The 26,841-nt window shown below is 26.9% G+C and overlaps 3 protein-coding genes across 9 annotated transcripts; 1 reads left to right on the forward strand and 2 right to left on the reverse strand.

Annotated features, from left to right (window-relative positions):
- Window positions 1-1,268: 1,268 nt before the first annotated feature.
- LOC149054392 (protein disulfide-isomerase A3-like) lies at window positions 1,269-6,861 on the reverse strand. Its single transcript, XM_089230358.1, has 9 exons — window positions 6,545-6,861; window positions 6,369-6,456; window positions 4,469-4,589; window positions 4,177-4,405; window positions 3,629-3,745; window positions 3,241-3,534; window positions 2,558-2,789; window positions 1,742-1,876; window positions 1,269-1,671 (listed from the first exon to the last, which is right to left on the reverse strand). Exons 1-9 carry the CDS (start codon window positions 6,688-6,690, stop codon window positions 1,561-1,563), a joined length of 1,473 nt encoding a protein of 490 aa, XP_089086484.1. The 5' UTR covers window positions 6,691-6,861; the 3' UTR covers window positions 1,269-1,560.
- Window positions 6,862-7,463: 602 nt separating this feature from the next.
- LOC149054393 (uncharacterized) lies at window positions 7,464-13,468 on the forward strand. Of its 4 annotated transcripts, none has more exons than XM_089230354.1 (12): window positions 7,464-7,965; window positions 8,566-8,674; window positions 8,792-8,882; window positions 8,965-9,065; window positions 9,567-9,633; window positions 10,237-10,567; window positions 10,643-10,924; window positions 11,464-11,698; window positions 11,776-11,837; window positions 11,951-12,047; window positions 12,841-12,940; window positions 13,020-13,468. In XM_089230354.1, exons 2-12 carry the CDS (start codon window positions 8,582-8,584, stop codon window positions 13,211-13,213), a joined length of 1,653 nt encoding a protein of 550 aa, XP_089086480.1. In that variant the 5' UTR covers window positions 7,464-7,965; window positions 8,566-8,581; the 3' UTR covers window positions 13,214-13,468. The 4 variants fall into 4 exon arrangements, with proteins under 4 accessions (XP_089086480.1, XP_089086481.1, XP_089086479.1 ...); XM_089230355.1 differs by having other exon boundaries at window positions 7,464-7,677; XM_089230353.1 differs by having other exon boundaries at window positions 7,465-7,891.
- A 1,562-nt stretch (window positions 13,469-15,030) lies between these two features.
- On the reverse strand, window positions 15,031-23,679 carry LOC149054394 (T-cell acute lymphocytic leukemia protein 1-like). Of its 4 annotated transcripts, XR_016192283.1 has the most exons (5): window positions 23,621-23,679; window positions 22,358-22,449; window positions 19,703-20,073; window positions 15,619-15,863; window positions 15,031-15,347 (listed from the first exon to the last, which is right to left on the reverse strand). XR_016192283.1 is itself a non-coding variant. In XM_089230370.1 (4 exons), exons 3-4 carry the CDS (start codon window positions 20,038-20,040, stop codon window positions 15,764-15,766), a joined length of 438 nt encoding a protein of 145 aa, XP_089086496.1. In that variant the 5' UTR covers window positions 20,041-20,073; window positions 22,358-22,449; window positions 23,621-23,679; the 3' UTR covers window positions 15,364-15,763. The 4 variants fall into 4 exon arrangements, 3 of the variants coding, with proteins under 3 accessions (XP_089086496.1, XP_089086498.1, XP_089086497.1); XM_089230370.1 differs by lacking the exon at window positions 15,031-15,347 and having other exon boundaries at window positions 15,364-15,863; XM_089230372.1 differs by lacking the exons at window positions 15,031-15,347; window positions 22,358-22,449 and having other exon boundaries at window positions 15,364-15,863; window positions 23,621-23,666.
- Between the last annotated feature and the right edge of the window lie 3,162 nt (window positions 23,680-26,841).

A 26,841-nucleotide genomic window follows, 5' to 3' on the forward strand; every position in this document is an offset into this window, starting at 1 on the left:
AATATTTGTATTGCATATAACCAAATAAATTACAATAACTATGTAATGTTTTAAATACAGTTTAAATTGACAAATTGCATAGCCCTTTCAGCTTTTAGTAGAGTTAAATTTGTTTGCAAGCCGAATATCAGTGGGTGAACTTTAGGAAATAATACCATGTCTAAAGTAATTGAAATCCCAAAATTTCTCAAGACTATTCTCAATAAATATATGTACAAGTAAAATAATTTGAACCAGTATTTTGGTGGAAAATGTATGCAAAGTATGCAAATAACGTTGAAGTTTATAAAAGTAAATTGAATTTACAATGTTCATGTGCAAGTAACAGTTCCACAAGGGAGAAAACAATGATACCAATAATAGTTACAGAAAAAATCAAAGAATAATCCAGTTTTTGTTGATTCTTCCTAATGTAGCGAGCCGTGACTAACTCCATATAAAGTAGTGATATCATATGTCTTAAATGATTCCAGTAATTTAACAATAATAAAAATGCCTATAAGTCGTTTGGAGCCATGGCTATGATTATAATAATAATAATCAGTGAATGTCCGTGAAAGTTGCGCGAAAATATATATATCAATAGTCATATGAATAATTGTTGAAATAGACCATGTAGGAATACTGTGTTTTGTGTAAACGGATACTCTTTATCTCTGTATTAATATATATATATGCAAAGGAATATACGTGTTGGCCTTCTATGGCATAATGGCAGGGATAGTGACCATTGATCAAATATTTGAGATATACTGAGAGGCTAACTCTCACCATCAACCAACTACTACTAGCATATAAGTCAAATCTCACAAGTGTACTTTATCTAAACCTTGTTCAGTTTCATTGTAAATGTATTAATTTTATGATGCTTCAGATTAATTTCTTAATTTTTTGTAATTGAATAACCAATATTATCATAACAAGAAATCTTAGGTTAAGAGTTATAATTATATTTAACATAGTTGAAGTACCACTAAATTTGTTAGAGTGGATTAGTTCAATTACTTTCAAATGTATTAATAACTAGTTATATGGTTGAATCATGGATAATGCCCCTCTCCCCCATAAAAAAAAATTGAAGGTGGATCCAGTTTCGTTTCAGATTTAAGCAATTCTTCTGCAAGTATCAATAATTAGTCTAAAAATGCTTCCTGCCTGTCACTTTAACTTTATTAGGTCTTATATAAAAAGTTTGGAAATATTGCTAGCAAATTTATAAAAATTATCATTACAAAATTAAAAATAAAAATCAACTATTATAACCAAAATAGAAAATCACAACATATTTATTAAAATTATAATTTTAGTTACAGAATAATCATGTTCAAATACAATAAATTTTACTTTAACAGATATGATTAGGAAAATGGAGCATAAATTTTCTATAAAATGTATAATTGCATAATCTATTTCAAGAATAATTATAAGTAGGTTTGTAGTAGTATTGAATTTGGATTGATTCAAAAATTATTTCTCCTCTGTACTCCTATTAAAGAGTAGTCCAATTTCAATAAAATTAAATCAGCCTTGTGGTTTAATTTAGAACTGATAGTATGCAGTTTACAGTTCATCTTTGCCATCTTTAAGATTTCCAGACCTATCAAATCCATTGAGTTCAACTGTAGCCTTAGATGCTATGTACTTGATAAAATCGTTTACTTCTCGGCCTCCCTAATATTAATAAATAATACATATTAATCAAATGTTGTTGTATAATTAAGATAGATCAATATTTAAATACCTCATAACGAATAGGCTTATTTTTGCTATCCTTGGGCAACCAATATAAGGTTGGGAATCCACGAACATCAAAAGTGGAAGGAACATCATTAGCAGTTGCGTCCATTTTTACCAAAGACACAGCTTCATCTTTTAACTAAAATTAATTTTAAACAATTAACCAACAATGATTCACACAGTTATATAATTATTAATTTTTCAAGATCAGTGAAACATTGTAAGCTACTATCTAATAAAAAAGTGTATGGCAATGGGGGGTTGTGCAAATAATATCACATTAAATATCAACTAGCATTAATAAATGGTGATGTAACCATAATATTATATACTCCTTCTTACACAAGATGACTTTGAGTAGGGATCAACTTTTGCACAGTTCGTTCAAACTACAAACTTTAATAAAAAAGTTTCAGTCATCAGCTTCTGAATCAAAAATCGACAGCGGGCAAAAATTGTTAAAAAGAAGCTTTAAGGTCGCCACACACTACAGCGGTGGCGGTAAAACTATGTCTCGCTTCATTTTGCCGAAACCGCCACCGCCACAGTGTGTGGCAACCTTAACTCGGTAACCTTAGTAAAATGGAAACTTGATTATTGTTGAAATAATAAAGTGAAGTGCATGCGAGTACAGCTATCTTCATATAAAACATAGAGTGCAGAAGCTTGTCACCCCAAGTTATTTTTAAATGTTACAGAGTATTTAAGTACTTAACTCGAATTACCAAATTACTAGGTATCATATTGATTAGAGTTGAATTCTTCGAAAGGAAACATGAAGAACACATATATTTTGTAAATATTATAAATGCATAAATACCTTTTCGGCAACTTGTTCATAGACTGGAGCTAAACTTTTACAATGGCCACACCATGGGGCATAGAATTCTACTAATGTGTCAACTCCGTTGTTGATAACTAAATCATCAAAGTTATTGGCAACAGCTACTTTTACTGGTGAAGTGTTATCTTCAGGAATTGGCTCAGATTTAATGTATGGCTCTAAGTTACCATTTTGGAAGTCTTTAACAAACTTTTCTAAATTTTCAACTCTACAAACAAGTTCAAACATTAGGTATTATTTTTATTTTATATAATATTATAATATTGTTTTCTATATAATATATTAAAATGACACAAGAGGAACCGAAAGAACACTATCAGAAAATCCATTGAACAACAAATGTGATAAGAATATAATTGCATTTGGAATATGTTTTATCTAAAATACAATATTTAAACAGGCAAATTCAAGTATTTTAAAAGATTAAGATAATCTTACTAATCTTAGATAGAAAATATTTAACAATTTGTTATAAAAAGTTGAAATTAACAGATTTCTGTCAATAAACGGTTGTTCTATACTAGTTTAACTATGATTATTACCATTATTAAACTTAGAAAGTTAGAATACACTTTTCAAATGTATTTATACTTTATAGTATATATTTCAGTTTACAAAATAAATAATGATAAAAAAAAACAAAGCACAAATAAACTTACGAGAACTCATCCTTCATTATGTACTTCTTGTTGTCCAGAGAACGTGCCAAAACTATTGGCTTATCATTAGATACAAATTCCAATCCATACTCATTAATTTCATGTTGGAAATCATCTTTGTTGTTAATAGCTAATGTAACATCTTTCACAGACTTGGCAACTTTCAATACTCTATTACGCCAGTAGTTTGTTCCTTTTGGGTTCTTAACATAATCAACAGCATAATAAACTCCAACATAAGGAGGTTTGAAACCTTCCATGTTTTCCTTTTGGCGGTGACCAACCAAACCATGACTAGATGCATTTAAAGAATAATTTACAACTTCGATCTCATTGAAAAAAGTGTTTGGATATTATTATTTATAAACTAAAAAGTTGTAATACTTACTAATTTGATGTAATCCAAGAATCAAGAGCAGATGTTGATTCTTCACCATCATAAACAACAAAATCGGGTTCAAATTTGTTACTTAAATGCTTAGGTCTATAGAGCACAACATTATTCCTAAATAGAAAAAAGAAAAATAGAATCAAACCAACATTTAAATGAAAGTATTAATTTATTACATGAAATCTAACTAATATACAATTATAAGCCCTAAAAAGCTTATGATTACCTACAATAATACAATTATTTTTAAAGGGTGTTGGAACTATCCTAATTCTCATATCGAAAATAATTATTCTTCTAATATAAAGATACAAGCAAATAAATTGAAGCAGAAACCTATTTTCCATCATAGGAAAATATTCACCTAAATGGACACTTCTTCCTCTCTAGTCCTGCTATGTTACTCTTTGAATGCAAACTAATTTGCTTAATACATTATTTATTCATTTATTATATATATAATGTACATAGATATAAACCATATTTTTTTTAGTTATGATAAACTAGATACTTGACTGAATTTCTAAGTAATATTTATCACTTACTTGTAATTATATTTCTCAATCACTGACTGTGAAGTGGTATGACCAAAGTTTACTTTTTCTCGTAATTTGTTTGCAAGTTGAATGAATTTGCCCTTGAGATCAGTTTCTGTTTCAAAGAATCCAACAACCACCACTTCATCTTTAGATAAGAAGTTCTTAATAATGTCTTCTGAAGATAAGTCTTTTGAACTTGGCCCAACTTGTGATTTCATGTACTTGACAATACCGGCTAACCACAAAATGAATAAATATTATATTTTTTAAATCAATATACAATTTAATTATTAAATACCAGAATCACGGGGTCCATTGTATTCTTTAGAAACTTCACCGTTTCGGAAAATTTTTAAAGTTGGATATCCAGAAACACCAAATTTATTACATACTTCTTTACCAGCTTCAGTACAATCCACCTTTAAATAATTTAAGTAAAATATAGTACAAACACAATTATTTAACGATAATATACCAGAAATTGGTGAATTATTTTTATGAAATTTAAATATACTATATATAATCAGAATGTACTTACAAGCAAAACGATTTAAGCTAGATAAAAACAATTCACTTTTTATAAATATACTGTTAAATAAAAATCTTAGTGTTTTAAGACTACGAAAATTCTAGTTTCGATAAAAGATTCTGATGAATGAGATACCCAAATAAAACTTATAAAATATATTGTAAAATATTTTCAAACAATGCATGTTTACCAAAATATAAAATGAAGTAAGTTGAGAGAATTACTTTGAAGAATGATTAAAAACTACTGTTCCAACTACTGGCATATGCGAGATTCTGATAAAAAGTCCGGTTTATTTATCATATATATATTTTTTTATTATTAGAATCAATATTAAAGGCACAATAAAAATAAAAATATGACATAATTTTTTGTCAATATAATGACAAATGAAATGCCAATTATGTCCAATTGCATTTTATACGCCTAAAGAGTTGAAATATGATTTGTCAAATTTAAAAATTAAATATTTTATCATACCCTATATCTTTTTTTACACTTCTTACTTAACCTCTTCTATCCTATATATCATATAAAAGTATAATATTGTGTACATAAACATATAATTATAAATCAATATATATATATAAACCGGACTTTTATAACACCAGACTTATATTCATAGATTCAGAATAATGAGTCCATTTGACTAACAAAGTTTAAATCTTTACTATGTGGTTTACAAAACAATAATTAATTTAGTATAAATGAAGGCAATAACTTCGCTTTAAATTGATAGCGTAAAGTATCTGTTGCTTTATAAACATTCATAATATATATACAGTCGAGTCTCGATAACTCGAATGTCAAGGGACATAAAAATAAATTCGACTTCTGTATTTTTATTTTTTTATTTTTTTAAAAATACAAAAAAATTTGATTTAGACATTATTTTTTATTTTTATTTTTTTTTATTAAAAGTATTATATGTATATTTATAAACTATAATTAAAATTAAAAAACTAAAAGCAAAAAATTCGGCCTTCTCCTTTAAAATTGGTCCATTTATTGGAATGTTTAAATCTCTACATTGAATAAACCAATTGAGTAAACTAACCTCTATATCGGAATACTCACAAATCTTCATTCTTTTCATGGACCCTTTATTAGTTTCGTATTTTTGTAAAATATCGTCTTTATTTTTCGGAATAATTGAAAGTGTACTGGGTGGAATATTAAATTGCTTGGCAATTTCATTTTTTTGTTTACCACTTTTTGTCACCTCACTTATAATGTTCATTTTTTCAGCAATTGTTAATGTAACAAATTTACATTTAAGAGACATAACTACAAATTGTACACGCTACACAGCAAAGATATACAGCAACTGCCGATTATTTTACAGCACAACAGTTGTACATACGATAATTTCATTTGTACAATTGTGATTGTAAACCAGTTATTCTAAAAATGCAAATGACTTCGAGTTATCCATGCTCAACTATTTTTATATTTGACTTATCGCGACAAATATTGCATTGAGTGTATAGGAATTTCCTAGGGACAAAAAAGAAATTCGAGTTATCGAGACTCGACTGTACTATTATTAATACAATTTAGTAATACTTCTATATTAATGACAAGGATATCAAACAAATTCTAGTATTCAGATAGGATTTTCAAATCATCAGCAGTAAATCAGATACAAAATACTGTATTGAAAAATTACCTTAGCCAATATAACAGGTGGATCTTCTTTCAGTAGACTCTTTGCCGCCTTCTCGAACTCGGGTTTTAATTTTTTACAGTGTCCACACCTAGATTCACAAAAAATAGTTATCAATTATAGATTAATTGAAATGTAACATCCGAGTACTGTAATCATATTAGGGCATATACACGTACCAAGGGGCATAGAACATTACCAAAGATGTGTCATACTCGGCTACCGACGAGTCAAAATCAGAGTCTGATAGATCGACAACAGAGTCAGCGAGTATGGAGTTTAATAGGAACCCGGAGAGCACGATCAATCCGTGCATCAACTTCATGGTTGGTGGAATGGAAAACACAACGAAATAGAAAAAAAAATCAACAGGAAAAATGAGGAAAACAATTGGTCGGCAACCGATTTTAACGAAATGAGCTTTAAACAACGAAAAAAAATCCGCCGGTATTTATGCAGTGGTCGCGTATGCACTTGTTCGTAATCGTAATTCACAATTGTGTTTTCGATGTATCCAATTTACTACGTGTTTCGTGTTACCGAATTGTACTTGGCGATTTCTAATTGGTCTACTCCATATATTGTCGGGGTTGGTCACACTAGTCGAACACGTACGGGCCGGCACAGAATATGGCCACAATGAAACTGACATGACGTCACATACCTTTAATTTATTAAAAATTGGTATTTTTGTCTTTCGGATTTCGGAAAGAATATAATAATATAAATCAAAATCAGTCGACATTCAATTATCTATTTAAATAATGTTGCTTACATGTTCAAATAATAATAAATTGTGTGAGAATTCTAATCTATAGTGTATTATTCTTATATATTTTTATATTATTTTTGTAGGACAAGTTACAATTATAATTTGAAAATAAAAAATCAATCTTTCGTATTATAATTCATAGATGTTAAAAAATGTAGAGTATTAAATTTTAAAATTGTATTATGTAATAAAGTTTAAAAGAAGAGACAAACATTTTCATGTTTGAATTCACGCGGTAATACAATTGCTATCATCGATAACGTTATCATTCATATTTAGACGTACGCAAGAATATTATTAATGTGTTTGTTGTAGCAGGGTAACAACAACAACACGATCCCGGCATGGTTCCCTCTCTTAACCTACCGGTAAAAACATTGGAAGTTCCTTTCACAATGATTGTCACTTCCACCCGGCACCCACCATCCTTAAAACATCTCCACAATCAAGCAATCATGATAGAAGCTGCTGCTGCTCAAGCCTAATGCAACGACCGTAAACAAGACCGTTACTGCGCATTGCGTTTGCGCCGGAGTGTTAGTGAGTTTAATTTTTAACGGAAAACTCTACCATATTACATTTCTTGTTTAAATATGTAATTATTTTTTAATAGTTTAATACTCTTTAAAGTGTTAAGTGTTGTGTTATGTGCCTTAGTATGTCTTATTACCAATTCTCTTAAGGAATTATTAATTAGTGTACTGTACTTTTCCGTAATCCGTTCACCGTTGTCTTTGCCGCTTACCCATCTATAGTACGTATTTAACTATCTTGCTCGTTATTCGGGATTGATGATAATAAAGTTTTTCACCGTCGTATATACGTTGAGTTGAGTCATTTTTTCATCATCAATAACTCATACAATAATGAATGTGTGAGCAATAATAATTGTTAATGCGCTGTCTATTTTAAATTGTTTCAATCTTGCCTACGTTTCTATCGTAATCTAGCTTTTTTATGACCATAGTAAGTTGTTACAAAATTAATATTGTTGGAAATTTGAATGTATAAAATATCGCATTCAACTGTTGGATGCAGCAGTTTAGATTTCACTGGACAAATTAAAGTTTTGTTTTAAATTAAACCAATTTCTAAATAAAATTTTGTGCTAGGTATTGTTATTTTAAATACCAAATTTATGAGTTTTACTAGTCCCTGTAATTTAGTGTGTATTTTGTAAACTTGCTTGATACCACATAATATAAACACTATGATATTGTGGACAACAACTCTGACTTGTAGGGTGTTATTGTCTACTCTACTGCAGACAGCTATCTATTTCAGGCTCTAAAATTGCATTTCAACTTATTTTACTGATTTATCGTACCTTCATTGAATGAATTGTTTTTCTTTGATTTATATTTAATTTATATTACTATTGTACTAGGTATGTTGCTTTAATTTAAAGATGTATCATAAATGTTTCAGTATTCAATATTGAAAAATGGATTGTCAATCAACAGATATATTTGAAATTTATAAGTTTTTCTCGTCATTGACAGAAAATGGTATTACAGAAATGGATAATGGTTTTCAGGTTAGTTACATAAATTAATCATATTTATTAAATCTGTATAGAGACCTAAAATCTAATGTAGTTAATCCTTGTTGTTATTAAGTATCTACCTAAGTAAAATTTTTACGTTTATTACAGGTACAATCATCAAAACTAGATGCTATTTATAATGAGTTATTACAATCAGCACAGAATGTGCCTGGAAAAAATGTATCCAAAAGACAATCAAGTATGTAGTAGACTTAATTCCGTATACACATATTGATTATTATTTAACTCTGAGTATTGAAATTTTCATTTAAATTGTTTAGGAACAAAAAATGATCAGGTTGGAGATCTCTTTGCTGCTGAACCAAATTTTCAACAACCTGCTGTTCCGCCAATTCGAAGAACTACAAGACAAGCTTCTATCGTATGTATAACTAATCACAATAATGAATGCCGGAAAAAACAAATTATTTAACACTAAATTCACTATTTATGTTTTACGTATTATGTTATTTGTTTGTTTTACCGGTGAATGTTACATTATAATATAATTTAAAAAAATACAAATCACAAATTTAAAAATACAAATCTAATCACATTTCATCCATCCTTATGCTAGATAGAAATACATCAATACTTAATTCTCCCCTAGTAATTTGTTCGCATGCATTTTTTATGTTCATACGTATAAGTAATGGTTTTTTTGCACTTAACCATAGGTATCTCTTAGATGAAGTAAAAATAATATTTATTTCGTAATAGAACATAATTGAATACCATCATTATTTATATTAATTTTAATTATAAATACTGTTTAAAGTTCATTTAAGTCAACTAATGTTTTTCTTTTACCATACATATGTTTAAAGTTTGTATCAGTGTGATATAATCAATAAGTTGTTAATATATATTTGAACACTTATAGATTGCATCAGATAAAATAAAAGGCATAAGAGAATCCTCAACCATCAGCAGCTCTGGACCTTCTACAAGTAATAACTGATTTATAAATATTTTGTTGTTTATCAAAAATATTAGCATTCTTGTTTTAAATTGTATCCTACTTACTCTTAATAAATCAATTAGTTAAGCTTTAAGTTAAAAGTAATATGCTTTAATATATATACCTAATATCATTAATTATAAATACTATTTCTAACTGTGGTAAAAATAAAATTTGTACCACAGTTGGCAATCCATAGAATTTGTATTATTATTATTTAAATAAATAAGTCTTGGCATCTAATGGCCATTGGCATACAAGGAGTTTTAAGGTTAAAAATTGTTTAGGAAATAGTATTTGCATAAACAAATCAGTTTATAAACTATTTATAAGATTGGTATTATTAGTCATTATGTAACTTATCGTATCAGGATGGAAGGTTTCCAACATATATATTTGATACCCTAGCTTCTCATTTGTCCATTTCACAGGAACTTCATTCAGATATAATGCATTTGATTGATAGGAGTGTACTGCAACCATAGAATTTAAAATCAATACTATTATGTATATTTAATATAATAATTACTTTTTAATAAGTTGAAAATATTTTTGGATTTCTACTTTAATTATTATCTTGATTGTATTTTAGGAGCCAGCCGAGCAAGAGCTTTATCTACTTTTATGGATATAGCTTCTATTGCTTGTCCAACAGCAAATTCAACTTTCGTAGTCGATAAAAAGGTTATGAGAAACTTTGAAGAACCTGTATCTCCTGGGATGTTTTCTCCTGATATTAGAACCCACATAAAGGAAGCTAATGCCAATAAAACTTATGATTTGACTAAAAGATTGTCTGCAAGAAATCCAACAAAAAAATTAGGAATAATTGTTGATTTACCTGAAGAATCTCCAATTAGTACTGAAAATTTTAATTCTAAACAATCTGAAACATTAGTCAAAATTAACTCTAAGAAAAAAAGGTATACAATTTTTTTTTAATATTCAAAAACATAAGTTATTATCTTCCTTATTTTTTATATTCACATAATTTGCAGTTTTGAGTCTCAAATTAAGAATAAAAAGCGTGAAAAATTAGAAGATATCGATGTTAATGTAGAGGAAAAATCGCTTATGACCAGAACAATGAAAAGAAAACTTCAAGAAGAAAATAATATTGACGCAAAAAAAACTAATGTATTATATGTGCCATTAGAAAAACAAATATCAACGCCAGGAAAATTATTAGAAGATCTTCAAACACAAACTCCTCATCAAATCAGAGAAAATGAAGCTGAAAAAAGAAAAGAATTATATCTTAAATCCAAAGCTGATCAAAGGTATTCAGTATTATTAATTTTGATTGATAGTTTGTTTGTCTTGATTATAAATTGCTTAAAAATGTATTATTGATACTGTGGATAACATTTTTAAACATCTTGATTTTTTCATGTATAGATTTTACTTGTTTTAAATTCTTTTTAACTCAACTAACGAGAGAACATTGATTATGTTCTTACATAAAAGTTTGATAATATGTCTAATCTCTCTCAGCCAACCATATACAATTAGAACTTTTGGTGTACATTCTAGTATATTATATCATGCTTTAGTAAGACGGATACAATATAAATGAGTACGAAAACACTATATTCTTTAATTGTTGAAACTTGAAACATTCCATTATAATTAATTTGATCTAAAATTTTTAATAATTTGTTATTTTGGTATAGACCTTTTTATTATGTAGGTGATGTTGTTACAATTTCTGATTGTAGAAGATGGTTAGCATTTAGTTTTGAAGTTGATTATTAATGCTTATATTATTACATTCTAACGCATATTCAACTACTAATTATTTTTGTTCAATTGTCCAAAGAAAATTTGATGATCAACATTTAAGAGCTGCTAAACAAAGAGAAGAACAAATGAAACGCGCTGAAGAAAGAATTAAAAAAGCTGCTGAAGAGAAGAAGAAAAAAGAAGAAAAACAAAAAGAAAAAGAAACAATGATGAAAGAAGAAGCATTAAAGAAACAAAAGCTTGCTGAACTTCGATTAGCTGAGATTAATGCTAAGCGTAAACTAGCTGAAGAAGCAAAACATTTAAAAATAGTAATAAATTATTTTATGATACATTTTTACTTTGTATTTGTAATTTTACTGAAAAAAACTTAATATGATTATTACAGCAAAAACTTGAAATGAATCGCATTTTGAAAGAAAATGAATTAAAAAAGAAAAATGAAACAAAGTAAGAAAACATTTATATTTTTTAAAAATTGATAATTGCATTTGGTTTAATTTTAAATGCTAATCAAGTATACAATTGTTGGCTAATTAATTTACATATTAAATTATTAACAGACCAGAAAAAAGTAAATCAGTAATTCGTCCTAAAGCATTAACTTCAAATATAACTACTTCATCAGCCACAAAATCAGCAACATTACCAAAATCAAAAGTAAGCTGGTTTCTTTTTAAAATTAAATACATTCTTTTTTGGTTTCTCAGAATTAGAATAAAAAAAAATTAATAATCCATTTCCTTACTTAACATTATCTTTCCACACATTATTACGTATTACTCATAATATTTAATTTTATAGATTAGTTTATCATATTAGGAGTAATGTTCTTACATTATTGCATTATAAATATGTTATGTATTTTTTTGTATTTTTTTTCAATCTATTACAAAATAGAATACTCAGAAAAATTAATGGAATAAATATACAATAAAATGACAGCTTAGACAAACTGTGGAGGTAAAACAATATGATAAAAATTAATTAAGATAGTAGATCACAACAACCCTATCTTTTAAGTCTTTAAATTGGATTGCCTTGGACAGATGATAGAATGGAGATTAAGGATATTTATAGTGATCTGAGCAACTTAATACTTTTGTAGTTATTTTTGGTTAATTCAGAAACATACAGTATTTTAAGATCAGTGTGAAGAATGTTGTTTGAAACATAGAATAGTGCTTTCAAAATTGTATGTAGAACTTTAGATTGGAATCTTCGTATCCAGTTGATGTTGGATATTTTGACAGTGCATCATAATTGTATTCTACTTGTCCAGATTTTTTGTTTTTTTTTTTTTTTTAAATCTGTTTAACTTTAAAATGAAAATGGTGGTTTGGTTGAGTTGATACACATATGGTATTGTTGAGTTATTCTAATTAATACCTACATTAATTTAAGCTAAATTTTTATTGTTTTATCTTGTAATTTTCTTAATTGTCTATTAAAGATTGATAACAAAAATGATTATGGGTTAAATGACGTTTCTGCTCGTGATTCTTCTGAAGATGAATCTGGACCCAAAAAACCTGTTCCAAACTGGGCAAAACGTATGTATATTATATACTAAAATATATAACTAGTATAGCATAATAAACTAATTATTATGAATTAAAAAATTATCTTTAGGAGAAAATAGAAAAGCTGTACTTGAACTTCAATATCATGTCGATTCTAAAGAAAGGGACTTATTTTTTAACTGTCCAAAAAGTATGAGTCTTAAAGAAATGTTCAAAGGCTGGAATATTCGTGATAAACAACGTACATCGAGTGCTGTTTGGAATACACCTCCTCGTTATAGTGAATATATTCGCAAATATTAATTTACTTGTATTAATTGAGTAAGATAAGATTTTTGGAAGATTTTTTTTTTTAAATATTAATTTTTTTGTTTTTGTAATTATTATTACTTGTATTAAAATGTATTAGTTAACACTTATTGGTTTTTTTTAATAATGTATACAATATTAATATAGATAAAATTTGAATACTTTAATTGTCTAACTATACTCAATTTTAACTTAAATACATTATTTTTAATGATTTTAAATGTAAAAATATAAATTAATTTTTAATAATTCTTAGGAATTTCAATACATATATTTAAGCTTAAAGGACCATCATAATCAGAATGGTGGATATTTATAATTATTTTTTTGTGGTAGCAGTTTTAAATAATATTTTTTCAAAGTAATACTATTAAAACTAACAAAAATTTTATCATGAATCATACTATATATATTAGATAGGAACTTATCCATCCATGCTGGCGCTAATAATCGCAGTTGACAATCAATAATTTTAAAATAACAATCCTTATTATTATGATACCTGTAACATTCATGTTGGTGTTTATTTTTTAATTAAACTAATTAATTTATTATACAATTCTGATACCTATATCATAAGAATATGTATATATTATGTATTAGCGTCTAGTTTTCTAGCAAATTTCATTTGAGGAAAAATGAACAAATATTACAGCACTATATCGATGTATGTTGGTTTCATTTCATTGGCAAATCGACATTAGTGTACCTTGTTTTGTTTAATTCTACCTATATTAAAAACTGCTCTTCAGATTGGGTATATAATTCAGATTATTTTCAAACTGGATCAAGCTATAAATACTCAAAACTTTCCTAATACATTTTTATCTAAGTTTGAATGTTTTTTAAAATTTTCAGTTTTTGTTTTTTAATTCTAAATAACCTAATTTTCTGTTAAACTGCTGAGTGCCAATTAGTATCTATAACATTTATTTTAATAATGAATTTTAGTATTTATAATTTTATGATAAAAACATTTATTTTGTCATATTATTTCTAATTAATTTTTTCTATTAGTTATATTTCTTGTAATACACTATGTTAACCACGGCTCGTATATCCTATATATTATGTTGTATATATATAAATAAAATATACTGTTTGTATATTTCTTATTTTATTATACATTCTGTGCTCTAATGACTGAAATTCTTATTTTTTTTTCCAAAAAATTAAGGTTATCACTTTTTAGTTATTTTTATTATCTAACATACTTGAAACATTTAATCAAATTATCAATTATTCGATATAATTTGTCTGTGGTCAACCATAATTTGTTCTGTATACCGATTACGGATTAATTAATATATGGTATACTTAACAAAATGTTTTCAACGAGCTGATTTTAAATTTATATTTTAGACTGAAATAACCATCTTTTAACTTCTACTCTAACCTAAGTTAGTATTTTTTACCAAACCTATCTTCGTACTTAATTTTTGTATTTAAGTTTTACTATTAACTATTACTAACTTGCCTAGCTTTTGTAATATGTAATCTGCAGTGACAACCCTATAAATAAACAAACCAAAATATTCTTTACTTCTTGAGCAAAAATAGATGCATGTATGAGCTAATGCTAACTATTAAGTCAAAACTTATCGAAGCTCTATTTATTTCCTGTATTAATGCCACAATTTATTTTTTATTACTTTTTTATCTTAACTGGATCATGTGGGATATGGATTACCTGTAAAAATATACTCTAGTCATTGCCAATTGGACATAAATTGTATGAGAATCAAGGATAAAAAGCTCACTGAAAAACGCTTAGTTGTTTTAACTTCTGATTTTATTCGACATTAATTATAGTTCAAAAACATTTTACAAGTTAAGATTTTTTTACTAAATGTACTTAATATAAATTATACAATTTTTAAAAATCTATAATAGAACAATAAAGAAGCAACTTGTATGTATAACTACATAGATATATCTATCACTATTAATAATGTAGGTACTAAACAATATAAAGTAAGTAAATTGTACTTTGCTAAAAACAGTCAATATATCAAAAAAATGAAATTTATTAAAAGGTATAATATTCTCTAAAAGAAAAATTTCAAAATATTGCTATAAAACGTGTTTTGTATTTGTGATACAACCATTCTTCAAAATCATTGCAGTTCTAAACATATTATACATAATATCTTTTAATTTGTAGTTTAAATTTTTTACAGTTCAAATATTTATATAAATGTTTCCATTTAATATTAATAAATTAATCTTAAAAATAGATATTAGGTGGAATTTTGAGTTAATGTAACAAATGTATTATGTTATAATGGTCATAATTTATATAAGAATACTTAGGGGCTAGGACCTATAAGTATTAAACTTAAATATTGCATATTTTATAAAACATATTAATAAATTATACATAGTACGTAAGTACTTACATGGTGGCATGGAATCTTATTTCTGTGTATCTTTAAGGCAGGGCGTATTTAAGTTACCGATATTGTGTCGTATTATTATTACGATTAATATACCTTTTACAATAATTTAATATTTTCTTCTGCCATACAAATTATAATTATAAATTTATATATACACATTATTGTCCATGCAGTCTTCATTATTATTGCTGAAATCTTGTTGGTTCTCTTGCCATTCGAGAACACCACTCAATAGACGAATATACCTGTATAATAACCATGTTAAGTATTATTTTTAAATAAATATTAAAAGATTAAGTGAAATATACACTTATTTAAACTGTATTCTGAAAAATGTATATGTCATCAAAATATATAATATAAATGTTGTAGCCTCATATTATGCAGTGCTGTAGACACTAGAAAGAAATTTTATAAGAAGCCAAGTAGTGAGTTATTATAGTACAAAACAATTCTTAAAAATATTTTGGTAGTTTTAAATGTTTGTACAAATACATTTATATAATTTGTATGTTGTAAATGAGGGGTTTAAATTTAAACCCTATATTCCCTTCGCGTACCAATTTGGTCCTGTCTACTTGCATTTAAAAATTATAATTTTACCAAAAAAGGTTATATATACCGAGCAAGCTCACCACCATTTTTCATTTAATAAGATTAAATTATTTATTTATTTATTTTATTCAAATTCAAATTTTTTTAATTTTTAAATATACCTATCCTTAAATATCACATATTCAAATTCTTAAAAATGTCTTTACTCTTTACTAATAAGAGGTATCCTGTGGCGATACAAACTTACCTATGTTTTCAAACAAGAACCAAACTTCTTTAGTATAATTTATTTAATGGACAATTTTTTTTTTAAATATTGATGATATTTGATATACTTTATTCAAAATTTGAATAAATAGTTTTTTGGTTTTCGGTGATTAAAATTTTTAAACTAAGGATACAAAGCCATACAAATGGTTTTACTAACATATAAAATAGATGTAAATAATGTAATATGGTATCTAATTATACTTTGACCATTTTTACAGATTAATATTAATTATTATTTATTTAAATGTTCAAATCATCTTATACCTTTTATCTTCCAAACCTATTAGGTATCATGAACATAGATGATGAACCTAACCTATTATCCTTCATTTCTTAACACAGAAAGTTAAATAGGTAACTCAAAATAGTCAAAACTATAGATACTCATTCGAATTTTGATTTTCAGAAAAATAAATAAAATAATCCTCTTAATAATTTACAACAGAAAATAGGGTGGCCATCATTTGAAAAATAAAAGTTTGAATCTCCACAGAAACACTTCAAGTATAAAGAGAATATTTAGATTTTAGGCTTTAATAGTAGGTATACCTACTATTATTCATTATAGGCGTGCTTATACGTGTGTGGCTATTGGTGATACTCGTTTGCGCACACTACACAATTTTTTACCTGTAAACTGACAACTCGTTTGCGTTCATCGAAAAACGTGAAAACCTGGTTAATACTAATTTTGACCTGAAAAATGACGTCTCGTTTGCGTACAGCTATTTAATTAGACTTTATTGTTACGTATGAGCAAATTTCGATAAGATACACGTAATTGATTAACTAGTGTGCGGTTCTAAAGAAGCATTACATTATTTACATTAAAATTAATAAAATAGTAAATACATTGGTAGGTATTATAGGTACCTGCAGGTTAAGTACTTGGGTAAAAATACTCAATAAAACACGTTCTTTTTCAAAATTGAGTATTGTGAAGACGAAATTACAGCCTACAATGAATCAATAACTACTATAAATGCGTTACTTGCGATACATGTTTCTTAAACAATATGTGGGTATAACTAATTAATTCAATTAATTATGACTAAGCTATTTTTTTTTAAACAAGGTTTTGTAAGACTGTAAGAGAATGGGTGGTAAAAATATATTTCGAAAATCAATTTGCATAGTTGCATTATTGGAGAAAAAAGGAAGTCATGCTTGATGAATCACCCAATATAGTTCTAAATACATCGTCTACATCTATATACGTTTACAACAGCCGATTAAATTTGAATTTATATATTTTGCAATCAAACTGAATTAAATTTGCCGTACATATAGGTACCTACTAATTTGATTAAATGTAGGTAAATTTTAAACGAATACCTATATATAGATAATAGATATATTTATTTATAGATAGGTATGTACCAAATGTTATCGTTATAAAATGTGTAGGTAACACATGATTTAAATGATATCTATAAACAATAATGAATGAATTTTCAAAAATATTGCAATCAAATTTTATGGTTTTCAGACTTCAGTTTATCACACTTAAGAACTAAATAACACTAATGCAATAATGTTAATCCAGTATAGGTAATAGATAGATTACACTATACTCTTTGAAATTGTACGTACAATAATTACTAATTAGTGCTATAATTAAAAATAACGTGGAAGATATTCCCAGTGACACATTAATTTTGTTACAAAGATAACGAGCCTATAAAATTAACTTATGCATAGTGCATATTGTATCGATAGCTTTACCCATATCTATACTGCTACATTTCATTGAGGATATGTTGAAAAATTATATAAAACAAATTAAAAGATTAAAAAAATGTAAATAGAATTTCAACGAGTAGTGTATTTTATTATCTATTATACCCATTGGATTAGAATTAATTAGGTATACCTATAAGCGTGGACAACTAAAAACCATACAACTTCACTGCATATTATGATGTGGAAAATTGATTTCAATGTTTTTTCCTCCATATTATTAAATATAAGCAATTATAAAACGGTTATTTTCAAAATTAGAAAAAAAAAATTATTTTTAGAGCAAGGTTAGAGGAATCACCGAACAAAAGTCTGGCGAAAAAAAGTCCGACGAACAAAAGTCCGGTTACAAAAGTCCCACGAAAAAAAGTCCGATGTCATAAAAGCCCCGCGAAAAAAATTCCGGCTTAAAGATACCCAATAAATCGAAAACAATGTAGTTATATTTTTATATTATTATTTTTATTATCTTTTTTATTAATTAAGTACCAAATAATTATAAATAAATTACAATGTTTTTTATATTTATACGAATAAATCCTTTTTTTAATTACCTTTTTAAGTGCTTTTTTTATTTTTAGTGCATATTTATCAGTTTACGGGTCATATATAAGCGCAGAACTGTACTAGAGCAGCTGTACCTAAAACTTATTCTTTATAATCTGGTGTACATAATTTTCGATAATAGTGGTTTACCCCTCGTAAATAAATAAACCGGACTTTTTTTCGCGGGACTTTTATGACATCGGACTTTTTTTCGTGGGACTTTTGTAACCGGACTTTTGTTCGTCGGACTTTCTTTCGCCGGACTTTTAGGTAGAATCCCAGGTTAGAGAGAGGCTATTATAGTCATACATAAACAAATTTAAAAGAACGGCGGCATACAACTCTGGGAAAATGCAAAATAATCAAACATCAACAAAATACAAACATTCCGAAATATAGCACTTCGTAAACTTTTAAATGCTCCCTACTATGTCTCACACGATTCTATATATTCTGACTTAAAACTAAAAACTGTTGACGAAGAAGCGAAAATTCTTTACCAACGTTTCCAAAATCGACTATTATCAAACCAAAACTCACTAATAAAAAATCTTGCTACACCCTCAATTCCCGGAAACCCCCCTCAGACGCCTAAAACGCAAATGGTGGCGGGAACTGCTATTCCTCACAAATTAAACCTACTAATAAATCGAAAAAAAAAGAGAAATAAAAAAAAAGTAAGCTTTGAGTGTCATTAATGGATGATTTCTCTATACATGCTAATTTATTACTATAATTTAAAATGTACTCTAAACACATATACTTATTATGCCGACAGGTATAGATTGTATATTTTCAAATAAAGAAAAAAAAAAGAAGAGAACATATCCACATCAAATTTTGAATTAGCTATTCAAATTGACATGATAGGTAGGTAACTAGGTAACCTAACATAATATTATAATATACTGATTGGATAGTTAATTGTATAAAAGATAAATTATTATTTATTTTATGTCATACTACCACCTACTTGATAGCCATTCTTAAAATTTCATTCTTCGATAATTTCTTATCGTGTGGGTGAGTGGGTACCAATTTACGAAGTTCTGCAAAGGCACCGGTAACGTTGTGTTGGCGCCAGCGTTCCCGAGAATTGGTTACAGTACATGGTTTTCGGGAATCTGGCACTGGGAATCGTCGGATCCCAGTCAATTGATTTACCGTCAACACATCTTCATCGCCGGACGTTAAGTCATCTGATGTTAAGTCGCATTCCTCGTCTGATCCAAACGGCATAACGATCCGAGACGAAGACGAATCATCTCTAGTATCATTCAATATTTGTTGGGTTTGTTGATTTTTTGGCATGATTGAAAAACTTAAATAAATCTGAACATAATACTAAATCACAAAATATTGATTGAATATCAGTATTATACTATTATGTTACTTATATATTTTTATCATAAAACATAATAAACGCATCTTATATTAAATTTTAATATGTTTATGACGTTTATGTGTATCTTAATTGCCGAGATAATAAAATTATTTTATGTTACAATCCAGGGGCGTATTTAGAAATGTCTTAAGGGAGGGGGGGAACAAGCAAAAAGTTCAAATTTGCGTACATGTGGCGTAGAGTTGTACAATTTCTCATATAATAAAAATAAGTATAAAATACGGCGAATGGGGGAGGCACGGGCCCCATGTGCCCCTCCCTTAAATACGCCCCAGTGACAATCTCAAAAAATAGATAAAAATTATCTAACGAATCACTAAAAGCGACTGTACATAAAACTAAAAAAGAAAATTACGATGTAATTTATAATATTGTCGTATACAATTAAAAATTTTCAAAATCAGTAAAAAAAAAAACTGAAATGTGTGTAATAATGTTTTTTTGTATATAAGAGAATTTCAATACTAGACACATATAATCAGTATGTAAACTTTACTTATTAATTTTATTAGTAAAAAATATATTTATAGTATTCAAAAATCAAAAAAAGTAGATTAGTTAAAAAATGTATGTTAAACTATCTATTTAAATCGGATTTTAGATTCTGAGCAGAGCGATGAATGTATTGATTTTACCATGATGTGTGTTTTTTTTTTGTGTGTGTCTGTCATCACGTTTTGGGGCAGTAAAAATGCTTCGCTTTTTGACTTCAGTGCCTCGTTCGATCAGAAAGTGAATCTAGTTGGTACTTTGGGGGGTCAAAAGTAAAAAAATCCTAATACTTTTCTAAATAATTGAGAAAAACAAACTAAAAATTAAGGGAAAAACGGGAAATTTTACGCACACTCATTTTTCGACAAAATCGATTTTGGTTTTTGATGTAACTTTAAAACAAATGACCATAGATACATGAAATTTTCACCTAATGTTTATATAAGTATATTCTATACACAATGCAATTTTCAAAAAATTTCGACTTAAGTTGAACTATTCATAGGCATTTGAAACTTTCGATCATTATTAGTTTTTTTTAAATTAATATTGATAAAAATTTATTTGTTAGGCAGAAAAGCTTGAAAATTTAATACAAGGCTCTTAACATATTGTTAAAATAGCAGTTGAAAAATAAAAGAAATTCATAGTCACAATTCTTTTTTATTAGCATTCAAAGTTTGAATTTTGACAAAATACGTAAAAATCACGAAAATTCACAAATTATTTAAAGCTAGAAATTCATAAAAAATTTTGTTTTTAAATCTAAGATTTGAAAATTTGATACAAGATTCCTTACAAGTTTTTCAATCTTTATCACAAATAAAAATTCCACCGGAAATTCAAATCAAATTTTTATGAGCATTTGAAATTTAAATTTTTACAACATTGGATTTTCAGTTTTAGCGATTTCCTTATTTTGGCGTAACTCTTTAACAAATGACCGCAGATACTTGAAATTTTGACTGAATGTTTATACAGGCGTTTTATATATTTGATAATTGTTTTGAGCTGTTTACTGAAATTTTAATTTTTCAACTTTTTTAGTTTTTTTTTTCTATAAATACGTAAAAATTACGGCAATGTTCAAATTATCTTAGATAGAAATTTATAAAAGATTTTCTTTTTAAATCTAAGATTTGTAAATTAAATACAAGGCTCCTAACATATTTTTACAATAGCAATAATTGCTATTGTAAAAATAATAATTAAAAATAATAATTGCTATTTCTTTTATTTTTCAATAATTGAAAAATAAAAGAAATGCGTAGTCACAATTTTTTTTTTACAAGCATTCAAAGTTTGAATTTTGACAACATATGTAAAAATCACGAAAATTCGCAAATTATTTCAAACTAGAAATTCATAAAAAATCTTCTTTTTAAATCTAAGATTTGAAAATTTTTAATAATCTATAATATATCCTAGACAGATAAACCGTCTTCGCTCAGAATCGTTTTTCGTATACAATGATATAATATCATTGGATTCAAATTTAATTCCATCCATTACAGTAACCCACTTGTAACCTACTGTACAGCAGAGCGACATCCACGACTTACCCGCCTTTTTTAATTTCTCTCTAAATAAATAATTGACGAGTGTGATATATCAAAACAATACAATACGATTTTATAAGTATAATAGTTTTATAGTTTATGGTATATATTATGTACTTAATAATAAATTACACGGTTATACATTATTCAGTTAAGGATTGTAAATACAAACTTGTTTTAGATTCTGAGTGAAACTGTGGAGCTGGAACGATGAGTATGTTGATGTGTTTTATTTTTGAGTATCAGTTATCGCAGTGTTATCACCTATTTTGGGACAGTAAAAATGATTTGATTTTCTACTTCAGTATCTTTTCTGGAAGGGAAAAAATTTAGTTGGTACTTTGTACTTTGGTCGAAAGTAAAAACTTTTTAAGTGGTTTTCAAAAGAGAATATGCCTTCGTGTATTACGTATCATATAGTGTAGTTTTTACTACACATATTATGTAAAACCATCGAAATTGTCAGAAAGGAAAAGGAAACACAAAAATAGTCGTCACCGACGTCACCCAGAAGAATCGAGTTGAATTTATTTTTGTAACATTAACGTAATAACGTATAGGTACCTATTATTGAATTGTTATAACGACTAACGAGAACTAGACGCCGATCGCTGCACCTTTTGCTAAAAACAGAATCAGGTTCTACATATTATTTTATTACATTATCATTATTATTCTTCAACCTTTTTAAATAAAATGGTTGTGCTTGTATAAAAATTCTAGTGCTGAAGACTCCTTCTTTAAGCTCTAGTTACGCCTGTATTGACAAACCGTATACAAGTTCAGAATGGCAGAATCCTTTTTCGTACAGATAAGTACAATGATTAAAATATATCATTAAATTAAAATTTGACACACCCATAACAGACTATACTGTGACCTATACAAACACATAATGCAGATATAATGATGCTTAACATTTAATGTTCATAAATAATATCACGACAATAATCACTTGCGTAGTTGCATACTTAGTAGTATAGGTACCTAAGTCAAAATAAGACAAAAGCTCAAAACAGTTTCTTTATAGTTTTATCTTTTATATTCAAACATTTTTTTTTTTTAATTATTGATTAGAACAAAAGTTATTTCATTTGTCAGAATGTTAGATCTCCGTGGAACACCGTGTATAGACTATACTCGTAATTATAATAGCTTTTTTTAATCCATGTTCGCACAAAATACTTATCATTTAAAATGTAATTCATAGCAACATTTAAAAAAATTGAATAATTTTTTCACTATAGATATTTTACATGCCTATTTCACAAGTTAGTTTTGGTAGGTACTTAAGAAGGCATACCAAAATAGTTAACTATCTATTTGCCCTATAAATTTATATAGGTAACGGAAATTTAAAATATAATTATGGTCAATTTACTGAACCTATTTTTGTTTTATAAATTAATAATAAATAATGTATAATTAAACTCACCCAAATAAAAATATTATTATACAATGCACTTCTTTCTTCAACGCACTTTAGGAAACAAGTATTAAGTATTTTGTCAAAGGGTAGAAATGCTTCCTGAAAAAGATAGGGGATAAATATTGTTAACGCCCTTTAATATTTCAATAACCAATGGCTAATGCCGACCTCCCACCCTTAAAATACATACCACCCATTTTGTTCACCCGATGCACTGCAGCCATGTTACTTAAACAGTTGATAATAATCTATTGAACTGTTTTTTTGTGATCAATGGTAGGTATTTATAGACTTATATAGCTGTATAGCTTACAATTTATAACAAACCATAATATAGTATATTTGTATTTTGTATGTACATAATATTGGTAGGTACGTAGGTGCCCACTATATAGTGTATTAAATTATCATAAATGTACCAATTATATGAGATCATGCGAGTATGGGTAAACGGTAATACATCATGCGTATAAATATAAACAATTTTAAAATTATGATTTATACGTAAATGGAATCGATATTATAGCAATATTATATATAGCCATATAAATTATTACTTTATAAAAACTGTATACTAGTAAGTATACTAAAATAATCGCGCAATAAGGTCACTCATGCACACGTAATTATCGTAAAGTAATGCACTAATATACGTACATATTGAAAAAGTTATGACGATATACAGCCCAATGCCCCAATATACATCATATTATGTATCTATAGATTGTAAATTATAATTATTTTAAATGACTAAAAAAAAAATCGACTGTGATTAAAATTAAATAATATTAAATCCTTATTAGCTCTCAAGATGTTATATATTATTGTGTATAAGTGTTACGTAACAACAGACGATATCCCTTTATAGGAGAAAGGTAAATATAATATATGCATTAATAAGCAAATAATCTTGCATACCTATATACAGGGCGATTTTTTTATCATGAACCACTCATTATTTCAAAAAGTATCAATGTTTTTGAAAATATTTTTTTACAAAGTTTCATGTTGTTAAAAAAACAACGTTTTTATAAAAAAATTATATTTTTTAATATTTTTTTATCCTTATAATTTTTTAAGTTTTTTACTTTTTTGAATGGCAACCTAGAGTTTTAATTTCATATTCCAAAGCAGAATATTTTTCTAAGTATTTTGATACGTAAAAGTCGAATTTTGGACGAGTAGTTTATGAGTTATAAGTATTTAAAGTTTAGATTGGCGGAGTGGAGTGGTACGGGGTTACCCCGCAAAATGTTTGTCCACTACTCCGCTTGTCTAAACTTTAAATACTTATAACTCATGAACTACTCGTCCAAAATTCGATTTTTACGTATCAAAATACTTAGAAAAATATTCTGCTTTGGAATATGAAATTAAAACTGTAGGTTGCCATTCAAAAAAGTAAAAAACTTAAAAAATTATAAGGATAAAAAATATTAAAAAATATAATTTTTTCATAAAAACGTTGTTTTTTTAACAATATGAAACTTTGTAAAAAAATATTTTAAAAAACATTGATACTTTTTGAAATAATGAGTGGTTCATGATAAAAAAATCACCCTGTATAGTTAAAGACGTCGTCTACCACTTGAACATTTAAGATTCACACAATATCAAGTACCCTATACTGGCTATACTTATAATATATTATACATCATATACTTTTTTACATAATATATAGATCAAATAAGATTTAATCGCGCGCGTATTCAATTTATATAACCCCGATGGCCCGATAACCTTATAGGTACTTATAAAAGATACATACATATAGGTAGGTACATATTATATATTGTTATGGTATTATGTATTCTAAACACTAAAATATATGATGTAGATTTCGCACTTCATAGATTATTATATTTACTTGAGATTTGGTTATTGTATAAGTATGTGTATATAATATATATATATATAGTTTATAGACCTGTAGTCAGTTAGAATTACATTTTATGAACATAATATACATATAGTTATTGACTATATAAGTGAATAAGTATAGGCTACATATAGTTTATACATGGACCGAATAATATTTCATATTATATAAGATTATAATATAAAATAGGGTAGTATATGGCCATCATATATACTATATAGTATACAGGGTGATTCTTTTAAGTGGGTACACTAATTATCTCGAAAAGTATTTACTTTTTTCAAAATATTTTTTACATGTTTTCAAGTTGTTAAAAAAACCAACGTTTTTTATCCTTATCATTTTTTAAGTTTTTTACTTTTTTGAATGCAACAGAGTTTTAATTTCATATTCCAAAGCAAAATATTTTTCTAAGTATTTTGATTCATAAAAATCGAATTTAGGGCTAGTAGTTTTTGAGTTATAAGTATTTAAAGTTTAGATTGGCAGAGTGGAGTGGTACGGGCGGCGGGTTACCTCACAAAATGTTTGTCCACTACCTACTCCGCTTGTCTTAACTTTAAATACATATAACTCATGAACTACTCGTTCTAAATTCGATTTTTGTGAATCAAAATACTTAGAAAAATATTCTGCTTTGGAATATGAAATTAAAACTCTATGTTGTCATTCAAAAAAGTAAAAACTTAAAAAATGATAAGGATTAAAAATATTGGTTTTTTAACAACTTGAAACCATGTAAAAAAATATTTTGAAAAAAGTAAATACTTTTCGAGATAATTAGTGTACCCACTTAAAAGAATCATCCTGTATACTATTATATATAATTATAAGTAAATTAATGCTAGTAACCGTTGGTGAGAAGTATAAAGTATAGGTAATCGTGTTTTGCATAGTAAAATTAACTTATATATAGCTAGGTAATATTTTTAAATTTTGAGATTTTTCGTACTATACTTAAACTTAAAGGTGTTCTGTGGCCTGTGAAGATTCAATAACTTCTATATTTTTCAAAGATAAACCCAATTTTCTACTTTAAATTATTTAGCAGATAATTTTTCTGAAAATTTTGATGTATCAAAATTAATGTTGAATGAAAGTGTAGTTTTTGAGTTTTAATGTTTTATTCATATTTTTGCACTAAGAATAATAGGTTCATTCATCATTATGATTACTGATTATAACATCATGGTTTATTCAGTTTATTGGAAGATATATGGGCTATGGTGATTTGAAAATTTTTAGCAACAAATATTCTCCTTTTAACATTAATATTTTTTTTAAAAAGTCTAAGTAGAAATCTATAATAAACCCTAATATGTTCCTAATATTATATCTGATATTACAT

Source organism: Diuraphis noxia, unplaced genomic scaffold (assembly GCF_037042655.1).
Source record: "Diuraphis noxia isolate RWA-SAM2 unplaced genomic scaffold, SU_Dnox_SAM2 contig0007, whole genome shotgun sequence".
Lineage (NCBI taxonomy): Eukaryota > Metazoa > Arthropoda > Insecta > Hemiptera > Aphididae > Diuraphis > Diuraphis noxia.

Coding starts and splice junctions, on each gene's coding strand:
- LOC149054392 (XM_089230358.1), bottom strand. CDS start 6,690: ATGAAGTTGATGCACGGATTGATCGTGCTCTCCGGGTTCCTATTAAAC. Junction 4,406..4,468: donor CAATGGACCCCGTGATTCTG/GTATTTAATAAT, acceptor TTTTGTGGTTAG/CCGGTATTGTCAAGTACATG. Junction 1,877..2,557: donor ATGAACAAGTTGCCGAAAAG/GTATTTATGCAT, acceptor AATTAATTTTAG/TTAAAAGATGAAGCTGTGTC.
- LOC149054393 (XM_089230354.1), top strand. CDS start 8,582: ATGGATTGTCAATCAACAGATATATTTGAAATTTATAAGTTTTTCTCG. Junction 10,925..11,463: donor AAATCCAAAGCTGATCAAAG/GTATTCAGTATT, acceptor AATTGTCCAAAG/AAAATTTGATGATCAACATT. Junction 12,048..12,840: donor CAACATTACCAAAATCAAAA/GTAAGCTGGTTT, acceptor TGTCTATTAAAG/ATTGATAACAAAAATGATTA.
- LOC149054394 (XM_089230370.1), bottom strand. CDS start 20,040: ATGCCAAAAAATCAACAAACCCAACAAATATTGAATGATACTAGAGAT. Junction 15,864..19,702: donor ATTTTAAGAATGGCTATCAA/GTAGGTGGTAGT, acceptor GTTATTATACAG/GTATATTCGTCTATTGAGTG.